At 36.5% G+C, this 16,776-nt stretch overlaps 2 protein-coding genes across 7 annotated transcripts in view; both read right to left on the bottom strand.

Annotated features, from left to right (window-relative positions):
* Positions 1–744: 744 nt before the first annotated feature.
* Positions 745–7,228, bottom strand: LOC149717703 (CDK5 and ABL1 enzyme substrate 1). Of its 5 annotated transcripts, none has more exons than XM_089840571.1 (12): positions 6,296–7,228; positions 6,091–6,206; positions 5,769–5,871; positions 5,596–5,685; positions 4,867–5,002; positions 4,613–4,793; positions 4,365–4,528; positions 4,174–4,280; positions 4,063–4,099; positions 2,851–2,913; positions 2,650–2,754; positions 745–2,576 (listed from the first exon to the last, which is right to left on the bottom strand). In XM_089840571.1, the coding sequence occupies exons 1-12, from the start codon at positions 6,655–6,657 to the stop codon at positions 2,436–2,438; spliced, it is 1,605 nt and encodes a 534-aa protein (XP_089696697.1). In that variant the 5' UTR covers positions 6,658–7,228; the 3' UTR covers positions 745–2,435. The 5 variants fall into 5 exon arrangements, with proteins under 5 accessions (XP_089696697.1, XP_089696700.1, XP_089696699.1 ...); XM_089840574.1 differs by having other exon boundaries at positions 4,604–4,793; positions 5,769–5,802; positions 6,091–6,158; positions 6,296–7,227; XM_089840573.1 differs by having other exon boundaries at positions 4,604–4,793; positions 5,769–5,802; positions 6,296–7,220.
* Positions 7,229–7,344: 116 nt separating this feature from the next.
* Positions 7,345–16,776, bottom strand: part of LOC149717701 (uncharacterized) — a 43,055-nt gene continuing 33,623 nt past the window's right edge. For both annotated transcript variants that reach the window (XM_089840564.1, XM_089840566.1), the window contains 22 exons: positions 16,564–16,715; positions 16,335–16,472; positions 14,343–16,241; positions 14,077–14,205; positions 13,907–14,005; positions 13,590–13,835; positions 13,395–13,517; positions 13,198–13,308; positions 12,826–13,125; positions 12,556–12,751; positions 12,048–12,489; positions 11,718–11,956; positions 11,233–11,501; positions 10,603–11,094; positions 10,443–10,541; positions 10,244–10,367; positions 10,065–10,172; positions 9,926–9,981; positions 9,647–9,860; positions 9,303–9,577; positions 9,093–9,223; positions 7,345–9,003 (listed from right to left, as the gene is read on the bottom strand). In XM_089840564.1, the coding sequence (XP_089696690.1) occupies positions 8,848–9,003; positions 9,093–9,223; positions 9,303–9,577; positions 9,647–9,860; positions 9,926–9,981; positions 10,065–10,172; positions 10,244–10,367; positions 10,443–10,541; positions 10,603–11,094; positions 11,233–11,501; positions 11,718–11,956; positions 12,048–12,489; positions 12,556–12,751; positions 12,826–13,125; positions 13,198–13,308; positions 13,395–13,517; positions 13,590–13,835; positions 13,907–14,005; positions 14,077–14,205; positions 14,343–16,241; positions 16,335–16,472; positions 16,564–16,715 (5,998 nt within the window). In that variant the 3' untranslated portion in view covers positions 7,345–8,847. The remainder of the gene's footprint in view (positions 9,004–9,092; positions 9,224–9,302; positions 9,578–9,646; positions 9,861–9,925; positions 9,982–10,064; positions 10,173–10,243; positions 10,368–10,442; positions 10,542–10,602; positions 11,095–11,232; positions 11,502–11,717; positions 11,957–12,047; positions 12,490–12,555; positions 12,752–12,825; positions 13,126–13,197; positions 13,309–13,394; positions 13,518–13,589; positions 13,836–13,906; positions 14,006–14,076; positions 14,206–14,342; positions 16,242–16,334; positions 16,473–16,563; positions 16,716–16,776) is intronic.

Here is a 16,776-nt window from a genome sequence, read left to right as displayed (position 1 = left end):
CCGTTGGTATTAAGATAAAAGATAAGACTAGGCCTACATTTTGTGACTTTAAACCTACTAAATAGTAAATTAAGTCCAAACTAGCAGAGAAACCCAGGTAAGCCAAGGCTTAATTAACAATTTGTGCCCACTGGAATGATTGGGCTCGGGTTTTCAAATTATAAAGCAAGGTTTTAAAAGATGCCGAAACACAATGTTATATGTGTTTTAGGGCCAAAATATTCCGTATGTTTTTGAATTAATTGACTGCTACAAGAGGTTGGAAACGAAATCACTGTCTCTTACTTTTTGGGTTTTAAAAGATCGTGAGTGATTTCTTTTCCCAACCTCTTGTAGCTATCATTTAATTCAAGACGAAATTAAGAAAAAATTGGCACTGAAACACATTTTAGTTTTTTAATAGTGTACATACGTTACTCGCTGGGCTTTTCATTATCAATTTTAGTCTAAAAAAAAGATTAAAAAGCCGTTGAAATCCATTTTAACTCTAATACTCGTTAAGCCTAGGCTAATTATAAGCAGACGATACGTATTTTTAAAGAGAGGCTCCAGACGCAATTTCCCAGATCTCCTTTCGAGACTTTGCAGCCACGCTATTGGTTGGAAAATAAAGCTCAAATTTCCTACGAGAGGGGGCACTGGCGTAATGATTTTGGTTAATAACCGTGACGTTCGCGGATCCCATTGCCCTCTACATTATGGAAGCTAGCGTCCGAGACTCCTTTGTCATCTGCTCCTGTTACCGTACATTATCTCTTTTTTTTATCAAGTTTGTTAGTGCTTATTATTATTATTTTACATTAGGGGGGGGCACTAAAGTTAATGACAGATAAACGTTAAATTGAAACTACTTAGGTTATAGATTTGACAATTATTAATCACAATAACCAACACCAAAGAAGTTTGTTTCAATATTAAATTAAATATTGAAATTAAATATGAAAGGAAAAGTTCAGGTAACATAACACTATACCTTAAAGTATAATGTTATATTACCTGTTCACCCTTTTCCTTTCATAAATTTAAGTTTAGACTTTAGAGTTTTTATAATGTTCGTTAATTTAATTAACTCTTTAGATAATTACTTAAATCTTAATTAAGGGGGCGGGTTTTAAACTGGACTAGAAATGTATAATACTTTAGAGAAGTCTTATCCCGGAGTTTACAGGGATTAACGAAGTGCATTAAGATCACAAAAAAATTAACTATTTTAGTATTTTTTTCCGCAACAAAACAGTGCCTATAATTATATTAATCAACCTAGGCTACCTCAAAACCAAAATATTTTGATAAATAATTAAACTTAAACTGAAATTATATCACTCCGGGACTCCGGGTCTCTTTCATTATGGCACATTGCCAGTGTTTGTAAAAGAGTGACTTTTTTTGTCACAAAAAATAATAAAAGACCTTGTAGGTACTATAGGCCAAGGTAGTAATTAAGAATCTAAGATAAGTTTGTTAATTAAAACATTCTAATCTATTTATGGTTTATTAGGGATCTTCTAATGACGCGAGAGTTATATTACGACTTTATTAGCCTAGATTGCTTCTGATAGGCACCGCTTTTATGAAATATTTGAACAATTAATCTACCTAATCATTAATGAGGGAGGGACATTACTGTATATTAATTAACAGATGTCCCCTAATTCTAAAACTCTATTAGTGTTGAAAAATCTTTAGAAAAGATTTTAGGAATAAAATAAACAATTTTTTTTTTGTTATTGTTATTGTTTCCCCCCGAGAGATTACTACTACCTAAAAGTTGTTAGAAAGAAATTAATTTTTAATACTCAACAGAACAGAACAGAACAGATATACTATAATATTTAAATATATATCATTTTCTCACTAAACTACTCCCCTATTTTGTATAAAGATTTAAATACGTCTTAATTTTGATAAATTAGAATATATATATACGTATATAATTAGTGTATAAACTGGTTCCTCTTTCCAAATATCGTATTTTTTTTTTAAAATGCCATGTTTAAATTTAATTTTGTTAATTAGTAATTACTAATTAAGAACGATAAAGATGTATGAGCATATTAATTAATTGATTTCCGAAGTTTATGAAGAAAGAGCTTCTGAGCTTTAAATTATAGTACCAATTTTCGCCTTTGATTTTATTTTTATAGTTTTAAATGTTCTCCTCTCCCGCTAACGCTAACGCTAACGCTAACACTTTCCGTAGAGCTTTGAAAGAATGTAAAAAATACTTGTACTCACCAAGATTTATCAGCTCTACATCTATAATTATTAATCTACGAGGCACTATTTTATAGATTACAATCTTATTTCTTGAGAGAGGCGGTGCTAATCCGGCGATGATGCCATCTTAGGGCAGTCAAAGGGTTTGAACTTCTACGAAGTATGGGTAAACCACCACCATCCGAGGATCTTCTACCACGATCCTTCCCAGCCGGTTGTCAGGATTCGTAAAGGAGTCTTTGATAATGAGGGAAAATCTCCCACGTAGAGAGATGTAGAGAGAATTCCAGGGCAACTAAAGCTCCAAATTCAGAAGATAAAAGGTCTTTTCTGCTTAAACGGAAGACTGTTTCCGTTTTCTAAATTGTGGAAAATTTAAATAAATTAAATTTAATTGATTATTTAATGTTTCTTAAATAGTTCATTACTAACTTCAATAAGTTGTTTCAGATCTCCTCCTTTAACATCATTCAATTTAGCAGAAAGGAGGAGGCAAGCTCCGGCACACAACTTTCTATTTTGTTTGTTAACCAGCATCTAAAAAAAATGATTAATTATTATAATTAATCATTAATGTTTAACTAATAAAGACAAGGAGATAATTAATTAAGAGTTAATAATCAGGATACTGACCTTAAGGATCAATTTTTCAAAGTAGACATAGGCTTGAGCAACAGTAAGCAAATCAATTCCACACTAAAAAAAAAAAGAAAGTTATCAAATATCAATTAAAAATTGCAAATGTCAATTAAAAATTGCAAATGTCAATTAAAAATTGCAAATGTCAATTAAAAATTGCAAATATCAATTAAAAATTGCAAATATCAATTAAAAATTGCAAATGTCAATTAAAAATTGCAAATGTCAATTAAAAATTGCAAATGTCAATTAAAAATTGCAAATGTCAATTAAAAATTACAAATATCAATTAAAAATTGCAAATGTCAATTAAAAATTGCAAATGTCAATTAAAAATTGCAAATGTCAATTAAAAATTGCAAATGTCAATTAAAAATTGCAAATGTCAATTAAAAATTGCAAATATCAATTAAAAATTACAAATATCAATTAAAAATTGCAAATGTCAATTAAAAATTGCAAATGTCAATTAAAAATTGCAAATGTCAATTAAAAATTGCAAATGTCAATTAAAAATTGCAAATGTCAATTAAAAATTGCAAATGTCAATTAAAAATTGCAAATGTCAATTAAAAATTGCAAATATCAATTAAAAATTGCAAATGTCAATTAAAAATTGCAAATGTCAATTAAAAATTGCAAATGTCAATTAAAAATTGCAAATGTCAATTAAAAATTGCAAATGTCAATTAAAAATTGCAAATATCAATTAAAAATTGCAAATGTCAATTAAAAATTATAAATATCAATTAAAAATTATAAATATCAATTAAAAATTATAAATATCAATTAAAAATTATAAATATCAATAAAAAATTATAAATATCAATAAAAAATTATAAATATCAATTAAAAATTACAAATATCAATTAAAAATTACAAATATCAATTAAAAATTACAAATATCAATTAAAAATTATAAATATCAATTAAAAATTATAAATATCAATTAAAAATTATAAATATCAATTAAAAATTATAAATATCAATTAAAAATAAATATAAATTAAAAATAAATATCAATTAAAAATTATAAATATCAATTAAAAATTACAAATATTACTAATTAAAAATTACAAATATTACTAATTAAAAATTACAAATATTACTAATTAAAAATTACAAACATTACTAATTAAAAATTACAAACATTACTAAATTACAAATATTACTAATTAAATTTACAAAATATTAGATAATAAATACCTCTTGACGTGCAATTTTGCACATTTCTCTTTTCAAACTGGAATAAAAAGTATTTAAATTAATTAATTAATCCCTCAATTAACAAAGTTTAACTAAAGATAATTAATTCACCTTCTGAGTTTACTAAGCGAAAGTTGAATTGTTGGAAAACGTTCTTTGAACTTTCCATTCAACTCTTTCTTTAGATCAGATGGTTTTACGTAATCAATGACTGATATCTATCAGAAATACATAAATAAACACATTTCTTTCCCTGATCTGATAAATGTCTTTTTTTCTACACCCAAAAATTGCATACAGACCACATATCCTGGAAAAGAAAGAACAGTGCTATGTTTTCCAGCAATCAGTTCAGGATCATCCAAGAGATTGGGGTGATATCCAGTTACAGCTGTTCCGTAACACTGATGACAAGTATGTCCGTGAAGAACAATGGGTTGCAATTGATAATCATCCCATTCAGTACCTATTTTTAACAATTAATATCAGTCGGGTTGCAAAGTCCCTGAGACTGAATGAAAACTTGAGAAGAAGAGCTAACCACCATCACCATTTGGAGGAGGAGTGGTTGGTAAAACAGCGCGGTTCAAAATAGCCGGATCATAAGATTGACACCGATTTATGGCTTGATGATAACTGATGTTTTGGGTATAATCTGGTTCATGAGCCCTGCATCGACGCTGACAAGAATGGATTGTAGAAGGCAGTAGAAGTTGGCTGTATGAAACATCCTTAAAAGGATTGTTTTCATAATTGTCGACAAACAATTCTTTGGGTACATTTATTTTGTATATTAATATTTACAAGTCCTTCTTCGGGTTTTTCAAATCCAAGTAATCCTAATAGGTCTGAAGGATCAGGGGTGTCATTTATAACTGATAGTTGACGACTGCCAGATGCGTGACGACCTCTCCAACTTATTTCAGCTTTAGTGTCACCCCTGTTTATTTAAAGGAAGTTTAGAAGAAAAAAAAAGGCTCTTAAAGGGAGGGTGAAGTAGAAAATCAAGTGATTTTTTACCGATTCTTCTACTAATTATAAGACCAGTCTGCATAGTGAAACATTCAGGAAATACCGTTTCCGAATGATTTTAAAATTCAAATTAGGTTCAGATTTCAAGTATAATTTTAAACAAGGACTGCCGACCAATCGCGTAACGCCCTGCCTTTTCGTTAACAAAATTCTTGTGGCACGTTCCGCGTTGAATGAAATTTATCACGAGATTTGATAAAATTAGGCGTGCGACGTGACAATCGTGGCGCGAGACACGGAGCGTGCCACGAGAATTTTGTTAACAAAAAAGCAGGGCGTTACGCGATTGGTCGGAAGTCCTTGTTTAAAATTATCCTTTAAATCTGAACCTAATTTGAATTTTAAAATCATTCGGAGTTGGTATTTCCTGAATGTTTCACTATGCAGACTGGTCTTAAAATTGGTAGAAGAATCGATAAAAAATCACTTGATTTTCTACTTCACCCTCCCTTTAATGGGAAGTAATTAGTAAATTTTTTAATTAAACTAGTCATAATATACCTAGTTGTATTAGAGTGAAAGCTTCTTCTATGATAGGGCAAGGAAGAAAATACAACAAAAGGTGCCTTCTTTGATGATACAAGGACCAGTCTAATGTTTCATGGGGGGGAAAAAAAGGGGGTGGAGCTAGTTTTAATAAATGACAGTGTATCCATGAAAAAATTGTTCTTAACCTTTCATCCTTTATCTGTTGTTCCTTGGGATTTCCTAAAAATTTTACTTCAACTGATGATTCTGATAAACTACTTGAAGCATTACGACTACGACCAATACAAACTGTTCAAACCAAACAACATGCATTTTTCATGTTAATTAATTTTATATTCAAGGTTAAAAGAGGTCAATTACTAAGGGTGGGAGTGTGGGTTACACTTTACCTTAATTAATTAACATTAGGTTAAGTGCCAATAAGCAAAACAATTCCAGCCATATTAAGTAAGGGTTAAATACTACTAAACTTAATTAAAACTTCAAAGTGGTGAAATATGGCCCTACCTAAACTTTCTGTGCTTTCACAAAGGGTTGAATTAACCGGATCCTGATGGACTAGAGGTTTTCGACGGCTAAAGGAAGAGAGACGAGCTCTTGTTTCACTCACAAAGCTATGAACTCTATTATTTAATGAATGAAACACCAGTAAGTGTTTATCTAATTCGTACGTGCAACAAACTTCCCAATATTTTAAACAAAAATTTGTTACCGGTCTCGTTCCTTAGGGCTATGTCTACCGTGATGAGTGTGTAAGATTCGATCGTCACTTATGCTAGCGTGTCTGCAATATTTTACGTCTAATCTGTGCTTCTCCGCTACGGAGGCCGAAGCCAAGGGAAACTTATCTGACAATGTACTTTTGCTGAGATTTTTATTTTCCTTTCCATTGACGTTATTTTCTTGGGAGGATCCGATATCGAGAGTTCGATTCAGGGGATTTTCGTCAGTGGCACTTCGCGTGAACAAGCCTAGCCTGGTATCACGATGACTACCATCGAGAGAAATATTGGATAAGAATGTCAGAGCCGCGAGACGTCTACGGGATCTTCTCCGCTTAATAACGGTTGCCATATGCCGAGTTACGAGACTTTGGACTACTTAATTTAGCGAGGATTGCGAGATTTAAAACTGGGAGGACGTGTTGCGAGAGAAAAAATACTGTCGAAGGTCTACTAACCTACTGCGAGTTTTGTAAACGTTAAGTCCAAGACAAGGCTAACGCTAACCCTAAAAAAATAACGAAGGGCTTCTTCAAAGGTCCGAGTTTCCCGAACGTCCACGAATTACCTCTACCCAAACCCATGACGAAATTGAATATGGAAACGTTCCGCGAGTATTTAAAATACCATTATTACTAAATACTAATTAAATTATCACAAATACCGACCAAAACAACTAGAACGGGACAAGGCCGACGCACTTTCTCCAAATTGGGACGGGGCGAGCGGGAAAAGTGTCGCACGTGACCAATATGGCCGCTGACTCTCGCCGCTGATTGGAGGGAAATTTAAATGACAATAATACACATGTTGTAAACACGTGCTTGGCTTCATTATCGGGAAAAGGTAAAAGTCATCATACGATTACTTTTTATAGTACCTAACTACTATAAAACGGAATAAAATTAAATATTTACTTTTCTCCTGCAATTATACTTGAGAGGTATTCAAACTAAGACCTTGGGCAGTCACAAATTCACAATCACATTGGATTAGGCCTAAATATCAATAAGATAAACGATCTAAAACAAAACACAGCTCTTGTTTAACAGTTTAATTGACTCAATAACAAAAATGGGGGTTAAAAATAAAATAAAAAGAAACTGTATAAGGAAACTGAAATTGGAGAGATTACTAAAACTCGCGTTTAGCTCTCGGAGTTTCCTATAACAGCAGGGGTCAAACGACTATAATGGGTCATAGACACACTTTTTTTTTAGAGTGAGCACTAAAATGTTCAAAAACTCCAAATAAACAAAGAAAAAAAATAATTAAAAAAAGTTCGCTGCGAAAAAGCAGCCCTTGATATTTGGAATGTCAGTTAATTATTACTTAATTATCGATTATTATTAGTATTATATCACAGTAATTAAATGCGGGAGAAAGGGGGGGGTGTTACATTTAACTATAATTACTAAAAAAAAGTTAAAGACGAATATTTTCGTAAATTAATTAATTAAACAAACAAAAAAGTACGAAATAGAAAGGGCTTGAAAGACTAGGAATTCTATAGTAAACAAGCCCCCTTATTAATATTATTATTATTAATCCTTATAAAACTAAGAGCAATTAAGAGCACAATCTGGGTGTATTAATTAATTAATTAATAATTATTAAAATAAACTAAGTATCTTATTCCCCCATTAATTAGGGGGGAATAATAAGGCTATAAGCTCCTAAAAAAGTTCGACTTTCACGCGTTTGAAAAACAAAAAAACTTCATGAAGTATTTATACTAGGCCTATAGTTCAATTAGTACCATTTGGGTACCACAAATTTGTGTACAAATCTGTACATATCTTGTAAAAGGACGGAATAGATTATACTTCAACACATTTGGCCATTATTCCCGATATAAAACGTTAATATTTATATCGGGATCATAATTTTGTATTCATAATACAAATTGAAAAAGTGAAATATTCAAAACGAAAAAATGATTCAAAACATCTTTTTTTTTGTTTAAAATAATAATAATAATAATTAATAATAAAAAAATCAATAAAACAAAACCTAAATTGGAACGTAAATTATATATAAAATGTCACTTTGGTTTTTACTTTGGTGGTATTTTTTTGGCGTAAAAAATACTAGATAGGCACTTTGAAATGACACACGCGCGTGTAATGGTGTAATCGTAATCGCAATTAGTTCATCATTAACTGTTCAATTCAGTTCTGGTTATAAATTATAGGGTTTTTTTAAAAAAAATGAGCCGCGCATCGCATCGTATTGTAGATAGTTTCGCAATTATTAATTAAAGACGCGCACGACCTAATTAAATCACTCAGCTTGTATTAGAGCACACAGCGTCTTCGCTAACAATGAATTAACCAATTAAAAATGGTTACTTACTTTCTTTCTTTCTTTCGCGTAAAAAGGCTTAGCAAAAAAAAAACGCTCGGTAGATTAAGAAAACCTACTCATCTTCTTCAAATTGGAACGAAAAACCATTTCGTTAAATTAAGTTAAAACAACTAAATAATTAAATTAACGTCCCGCGTTAAGTTTCGACTGTTAACTGAACTGAACTAAAAAACATTCAGTTTTCTTTAATGGTGGATGCAATCCACTTTGAATGGGAATAGACGTTAGAGTAGGTGACATTGCGATGGCAATTATTATGGGCCGACGCAATGCCATGCAATTCCCAATGATGGCTTTGGTTAATGCACATTAAAGCCGCCCCTGGTTCGTTCTTAATTGGAGAAGATTAAGAATACAAATTTAAAAATGTGGGCATGCAATCTTATGTTTTAATTAAGATTATGATTTAATAAGTCTTACCTGTTGCGTAAAAGTCGGGCTTTCAACCAAACCAGGACATAAGATATCTTCCGTTTCGAGACTAGTCGAGTTACATTCGTTCTCACCATTTGCCAAAGTGTTGACTGGTTGATAATAAAGGCTAGAACGATCTATAGAAACGACAGAAGTAACGAAGCTCGTATTAATTACTTCTAGGGGGCATTTAGGACATCGTGAGTTTCTTCTTACCATTTAATTTTTCCCAGGCGGCGACTACGCAAAGTTCCCGAGGTCTAAAGCTCGTTTGTGGCAGGCAAACTGCACTAGCGAACCTGCCGAAAGACAATGTAGTCGAAAGACGCACCAAAGCGACGTCATTTTCGCCGCAATCTCCTGATGAGACGTTGGCTGACGGATGAGGGAGGATTGTGTCCACGTGGGTATTATATGGACCTTGTTCGTCTTGACCGGAAGTTGACGTCCCGGTCACTGCCGTCCAATTAAACGGAGTGAAGACTTCGTCCCTGAAGCCATAACATTTGTTGAAGACATGTTCCAGGACACCACGCGCTTAAAACGAATCAATTACTTACCCGTCATTATTTCTTAAACAACTCCAGGTGGCAAGCAACCATCGCTTGGAAAGTATACTAGCCGCGCATGTCCTGACTCCATTACGTAGAATAGCCATTGACGGCCATTCGCCATCCCTGGCGGCTGTACTTGTTCCACCAGTTCCGACTTTACGACCTTGCCGACCTTCGGACGTATCACTGTCCTCGGTTTTTAAACTCCATAATCCGCATTCTATACGCGTAAGCTTATAGTTTAATTCCCTACCCAAAGGTCACATAAAGGTCAAAGAGACTTACGATATTCAGAACAGGTAACAGAGACCACTTCCCTTTTGGCACAATCTGCTGTTTCGCTATTTAATTAAAAAACCCAACATCAAGTACTTGCGCGGAAATAAACAGAACTAGACTTTGATATAATAACAGTAACACTTACTTGGCCGATACAGCTCCTTGAACCAGTTTAACAGTCGGATCAGTAACTTGAAGAAGCATGTCCATGGAATCGTTACGTAATGGAATATGATCAGTCAACAAAGCGCTCCTGTACAGACAGTTATAAGTACTTGTAAAAAAGGTTTTGGGGTGGTAATAAAATAATATTCAACTACTTACGGATATCCTAATTGGTGGCAAACTTTATGACTCAGATCCCCTGTCCAGTTATCGGAACAAATAGTAGACCAGCCAAAACTATGATCACGTATTTCAAGGATGGAAGTTGATTGGTTCAGTCGTACTGAAGACAATAAAATACCATAAAATAAAGTTGTTGACGTGTGGTAATGGGAAGTAAGTGAAGGTTTTTACTTACAGCAACTCCATTCGTCACTTTGATCAGGACAATGGTAGACACCGTCGCAAACTGTTTCGGAAGGGACACATGACGGATTGCTGAGACATTTAAAGACATCTAAAATATTTTCACAAAGTTAATACGGTCCTGGATCACGGTTGATGTTCAAGAGTCTCACCTCCTTCGCATTCACCGCGGGTTGACGTAACTTCCGGAGCCAAGCCCAAATTAGGGTTAAGAGTAGTTGTGAGGTTTTCATCTGTAATAGTTCCGGTGGTAGTTGAGTTGGTACTTGAATCATTATCAGAACTAGTACTATTCAAATTTTCATCTAAACGCGTGGTTTCTAAGGCAAGCTCAGTAACTGTTGTTGTTGTTGGGCTTATTGAAGTTTCGGAATCGTACACCGTGATTGGTTTGGGAACTCTTGGTGTTGTTGGTTCCTCTAACTCGGTATCAACGCGAACGTTTAAGGGGTCCATCGTTTCAGAAAGGGTTCCATTATCTTCGGGGACGGATGTTCCGTTACTTAAGTCGATACTGTTCAAAGCACCATCGTCCATGGAGTAAGAGGAGACGTTAAAACTGGACGTCATGTTTGTATCAAACTCAACAGCTTCGAATTGCATTGGATCAACAGTTTCGTTGGACGAAGACAAAGTCGTTATTTCTAAAAAAATATAAACGTACACCCCACCGGGAAACAAACAATAATTATAGAGATGCTTTTAAAGATTCCCTCAGGCCATTGTGTTGTTAGTAATTAGAGACGTGAAGTAGAAAAGAAATGAAACGTTTTGGTAATTACCCGTCACGGTGTCGTTGCTCTGACTGTCATCACTGAGGGAGACACTTTCAGTTTCGTTTTCATTCCTTGACCCGACGGGTACCGTTGTAAAGAGGTCAACGCCCATTTCGGTTGTCGTCATAGTTCCGTTCTCCTCCTCCTCCTCCTCCGTTGTCGTGAAATTACCAAATTCGTCAAAGGAACTCGGGTAAGTAACGTTTGAATCCAACGTTTCGTTGCTATAAGTCGAGTAAGGTTCTAATGGACGGACACTGTTCGCGGACAAATCACTAAAAGAATTTGAAGATTTTTTGTCAAAACGAGAAACACATGGAAAACACCAGAAAAACGAGAAACACATGGAAAACACCAGAAAAACGAGAAACACATGGAAAACACCAGAAAAACGAGAAACACATGGAAAACACCAGAAAAACGAGAAACACATGGAAAACACAAGAAAACCGAGAAACACATGGAAAACATAAGGAGTTCTTTGAACTTACGGGTTATTAATATAAGCGGCGTCATGCTCATGGGCCAAGTAGGTAATGTTCTGGTCCTCTGAGACATTGTACATCTTCATGCCCACCACTTTCTCAATGTAATTACGCATGGCGTGGATATTGGCGTAAACGGCCGGGTGTTTTTTGTAAGCCTCGCAATAACGTTGGTAGCTCAATATTCCCGCCAAGTACCACTTCTCATTGATTGAGATGCAGGACAAAGACGCGGCCGTATCTTTCTAATAAATTAAATTGAAGACTGCGGCTTCAGTAACTCCGCCCAAAAATGGTAGGCTTGACAAGTAGGGAAATGAAATAGGCCTTATTTACCTTGCACAGTTTATGATTGACTTCCTTGTTTTTGGTACACAGCATTCTTTCACCTACTCCGCCATTATAGTGCTCGCCTTCGTTGCAAGTGTCCCGTTCTTCAACCATCATGGTCATGTAATGTACGGCGGCCAATTGTTTGTTGGGTTCTATTTCTTCGGGGGTGTTAAAGCTGCTGGTGAAGCACGTGATTCCCGGTTTCACTTCCTCATCCGGAAGACAGACAGCGGCCATATTGTTTCCGAACTTGAGTGGTTTCTCTAATCGAACCAGGGCCATGTCATAGTCATAGAGGATCAACGATCTAAAAACCGACGAGTGCGGATGGGTCAAGACACTTTTGACCTTCCTAGTTTGGGTCAAGTTGTTACAAATCGTAAGCGTCAGGAGTTCAACTTGCTGAACTCTGACCTCCCAGTCGGTATGGTTTTCAGTTAATTCCCTGAAGGAATGGAGGAAGAGATACGTTAGTTTAAAGGCGCAACAAAAATTAAGAGCATTAACTTACGTCAAACATCCGACGGAAGTAATTAACCATAAAGGCGTTATAATGTCCGCTCGACAAACGTGGAATTTCTTCCTAACCCTGCTGTTGTCCCAATTTTGATCTTTACTCTCGCGTTCTTCTCCCCTAATTGTGGTAATAAACGGCCACTGTTCCACCTTCTTCCTGCTACCATCTTCGTGTTTCAAGTCACCGCACTCTGATAAAACAATGGGACAACACCGCCATTACAATTATAAATTATTATCTTAAAGAATATAATTATTCACTTACCATATTTGACGCAAGTCACGGTGGCCAAGGCATCCGAATAGCAACTGTTCCTTCTTTCGGTATTGGCCAACCAATATCCGGTGCTGGAATTCAAGTAGGGCAACCATTGGTGATAATGAGACGCGTTGCTGTAGGCCACTCTCAATTGTCCAATAGATTGCGCGGCGCTGAATCCGAGTTCTTGGCATAGTTCGTGACCACCGTCCAAACTCCAGGGATAATCGGGGTCATCGCAAAGAAGACCCCAAGATCGCGAGGGTCCATCCAAAACGTGGATGACGCCGTTCGTATCAACTTTAACTGTAGGCGGATATCCATAATTAAACCGCGCTCCTAAGACCATTACGGTTTATTTTGAAGACTTATACTCACAGCATTCCATTTCGTCGCTACCATCATTGCAATCTTGCGAACCATCGCAACGTTTACTGAGTGACAAACATTCGCCATTCGGACATTCAAATTGAACAGTGTTATTACATTCTGTAATCAAAGTACAAATGTTTAAGGTAATTTTTCACTTAAAATGTTTGTTTGTGTGTTGTTTTAGGATGTTTATGTTTACTTACTGCAGTTCTCTTCATCCTCTCCCTGTTGACAATCTTTGATACCGTCGCATCTTAAACCAGGTGGTAGACACAAGTTATCATTGCAAAAGAAACTTCCCGATGCTTGGCAAGCGGATCTATCAACTATTAGGATAATTATAAACTTTAGAAACACTTGGAGGCAGCTTGTCTTTGAACACATTTTATCACACTTACCACAATCCCGTTCGTCACTACGATCTAAACAGTTGTAATGTCCGTCGCAAATTTCGAGGGGTTTAATGCAATAACTATTGTCGCTGCAACTGACTTGCTGAATTCGATCGCAGTAAGCTTTACCTCCGCATTCCTCTTCGTCACTTCCGTCATCGCAATCGACGATGCCGTCACAACGAGCTTCCGCCTTGATACAAGGCGCGCTGCTGTTGGCGCAGAGGAAATTGAATCCGCAATCACCCAAACCTGAAGCGTAAATACGCGTTGGTAAATCGAAATCTAACTACTTCGAAATAATTTAAGAAGCGTAATCTTACAATCGCTTTCGTCAAAACCATCGGGACAGTCAACAAAACCGTCGCAAATTTGCTTCTTTTTTAAACACGTATTGGAATCGTTACTACAGCGGAATTCGTCTAAACACGAGCGGGATAACGTTTAATTTTTAGTATATACGCGTAAGATTTAACTGTAACTCTCAACTAACCATTTTCGCAGCCTTCAATGATGGAGGCGTTAGTAACATGTGGTTGCCCACTCGTCATAGCATCGTCAATCATCGCGGTTTCATTGGATAAAATCATCCCCGGTTCATCCGTCGTCGTCTCATTATCAACTACAATTAAGTAATCGAACGCGGATCGACTTAGCAACGTAATTAATAATAATAATAATCTAAGCTTGGTTTAGGAAGGGATGTCCACACTAAGTCAACTCGCGAGCATTAACTCGCGATAAAAGCTAAATACTTACATTTAAAACTACCATCCACGATGGTTGAATTGTCTCCCATTTCTTCCGTGTCATTCATATAGACGAGTCCATCATAAGCAGTAACGTTAAGCGCGAAATCGTCGTCGTAAGTGAAGGTTGAATTGGAATCATCGTCCAATCGCCTTCCACTGATTGACACCACGTCGGACATCGTTGTAGTATTAGGACTGGCACTAGTCAACTCTTCGTGGGACACTGTATCATTAACAGTAACGTTCATCATGGTAAAATCCGTAGTTTCGTTCACTTCCGGGTCATCTTCAATTACTTTAGTGGTATTAAAATCGTCACTGGTAACGTTGGCGAATTCGTCAACCAAAGTGTCGTTAATAAATGATTCGGTAGTTAGGGTTTCGTTTAATCCTAACATGTCGAAATCGGTTGCCGCGGTTGTCGCGTTCAACACGGTCGTATTGTCCGACACCTCTATTTCGTCCTGGACAGTTGTGGTTATCTCCGTATCAACATTAACCATCTCATCACCAACTTCGGTAGAGAAATCGTTGGACGAATTCGTCGCGTCATTTTCCAAGATTGAACTCAAGATTGTTCCATTCTCACTCGGCCGATTAATTTCCGTAACGAAAGTGGCCGTAACATCGTCCAATTCCGAGGGGGTGGGTTCAGAGTTGCGTTCCGATCGCGTGTTTTCCGCTTGCTCGGTTGTAGCTTGAAAAGATTCGGTCGTTCTTATTGTTGTAGTGGTTAAGTTTTCTTCCGAAGATGTTATCAATGACGTCACGGTCGAAGAAGTTGAAATAGAGTCAGTGGATGAAGAAGGTTCCAGGGTGGTGGTGGTGTCACTATCGTTTGCTATTATAATCAGTTCCGATGGCGCATTTGGAAGTACTGTTGTGGTCAAACTTTCCTTGGTTACCGAGGGACTAGTGGTCTCTTGAGCAATTAGGGTTGTTGACATCAACTCTTCTTCAGTAGGTGAAATAAACATTGTGGTTTCCTTTACGGTTTCATTGTCCTGTTGTAAAGTAGCTGGGATTGGAGTTGTTGTAGTTTCCACAGTTATAGAATTCACAACTGGTTCTGTATTTTCTGACGTCACGGTTGTCAAGTTTTCGATAATAATAGGCTCAGTGGTTATTTCCGTTATGAACTGGGGCACCAATGTCGACGTTTTTTCTGTAGTTTCAACATTCCATACCGCAAACCTATCAGGCGTTACCGTATTACTGACCTCCGAAGTGACTTCCGGTGTCATAGTCACTTCCGTCTCGTTTCCCGTGAAGCTACGGCCATCTCCTCTATCGGAGGAATGCGTCACCGCTAGAACTGTCGATGTTTCTGGAACGTCCGAAACAGTGTTGGGTACAGTGTCGACTACTTCCGGAGTTGATGTAGTGGTTGTAACGTTTTCTCTTTCTTCCGGTAAGTTTATCTCAATTGGAACGTCTGAAAGAGTGGTTACACCTTCCGTGGAAACAATAGTCGGAGCTGAAACGGTGGTAACTTCGGACACTGTTGTTTCCGGTTTAAGGGTTGTGGTACTTGTAGTTGGTACTTCCGTTGTGGATACGACGGTGGTTTCATCCGGTTCTTGTTTTAAAGTAGTTACAATCGTCGTTGTATCTGGTAGGACTGTAAGCGGAACAATGGGAACTTCCACTGGTTTTGAAGTTGTTGTGGTCGGTACTTCAGTCATTTGGACAGACGTAGTTTCTGGTGTTAAGGTGGTTGTGGTCTCTGGCGCAACTGTGGTTTCTGGTGAAAGTAGGGCCCGGTTTTCTTTGGTGACTGGAACGATTGAAGAACTTTTAGTTGTTTCCTTCACGGTTGTAGGAAGCATGGTTTCGGTTTCCACGACTAATGGCATAGCTGTTGACGTAACTTCTTCATTTTGAGTCATGGCAACAGGAGCTTCGGCTACGAAAGAGAAAACATAATAATAATTATTAACATCAAACACGATCATGTGGTCTTGGTGTTCTGAAAGTGAAATTCATAAAGAAAACCTACTTGGGATTAAACAGGTCAAGTGATCGCTCTGCAAAATTTTCTCGCCTGAACAGGAACACGTTTTAAGGTACTTGCTGGAATCCCAAGTACAAATGTCCGTGCACCCGCCATTGTTAACTTCGCACTCGTTTTTGGGTACTGTTTATAAGGAAGATAGATTAGAACGTATCATGGTAATCTGACTCTCAAAAATAAAAGGAGAAGAATTTTGGTCTGGAGAGACGCTTACTTTTAACGGCGACTGATTCGGGGTCGACTAAGAACCGGTCCAAGTATCCGTTATGTTTATCCAAGTAGGCTTGAATCACTCTTTGAATCTCTCGAGGATCGTATTTCGAATTGGCGAATGACGTGACGAATTGAACTTTAATTGACCCCGCCCTATTAAGTAAATAAAGAAGGTACTACATTTTTAGAAACGTCAAGAGCCCCGAATTAGGCG

This window comes from Phalangium opilio, unplaced genomic scaffold, assembly GCF_054372755.1.
Source record: "Phalangium opilio isolate 3A_F unplaced genomic scaffold, DU_Popi_V2 ptg000003l_1, whole genome shotgun sequence".
NCBI lineage: Eukaryota > Metazoa > Arthropoda > Arachnida > Opiliones > Phalangiidae > Phalangium > Phalangium opilio.
This window is presented reverse-complemented; position numbering and strand designations above follow the sequence as displayed.

Bases quoted from the DNA above. Each gene is read 5' to 3' on its own strand.
- LOC149717703 (XM_089840570.1), bottom strand. From the start codon at position 6,657: ATGGCAACCGTTATTAAGCGGAGAAGATCCCGTAGACGTCTCGCGGCT. The intron at 4,794-4,866 runs GTAAATATTAAT...AATCCTTTTAAG, and splicing joins AAAAACCCGAAGAAGGACTT to GATGTTTCATACAGCCAACT. The intron at 4,529-4,603 runs GTTAGCTCTTCT...TGTTAAAAATAG, and splicing joins TCCTCCAAATGGTGATGGTG to GTACTGAATGGGATGATTAT.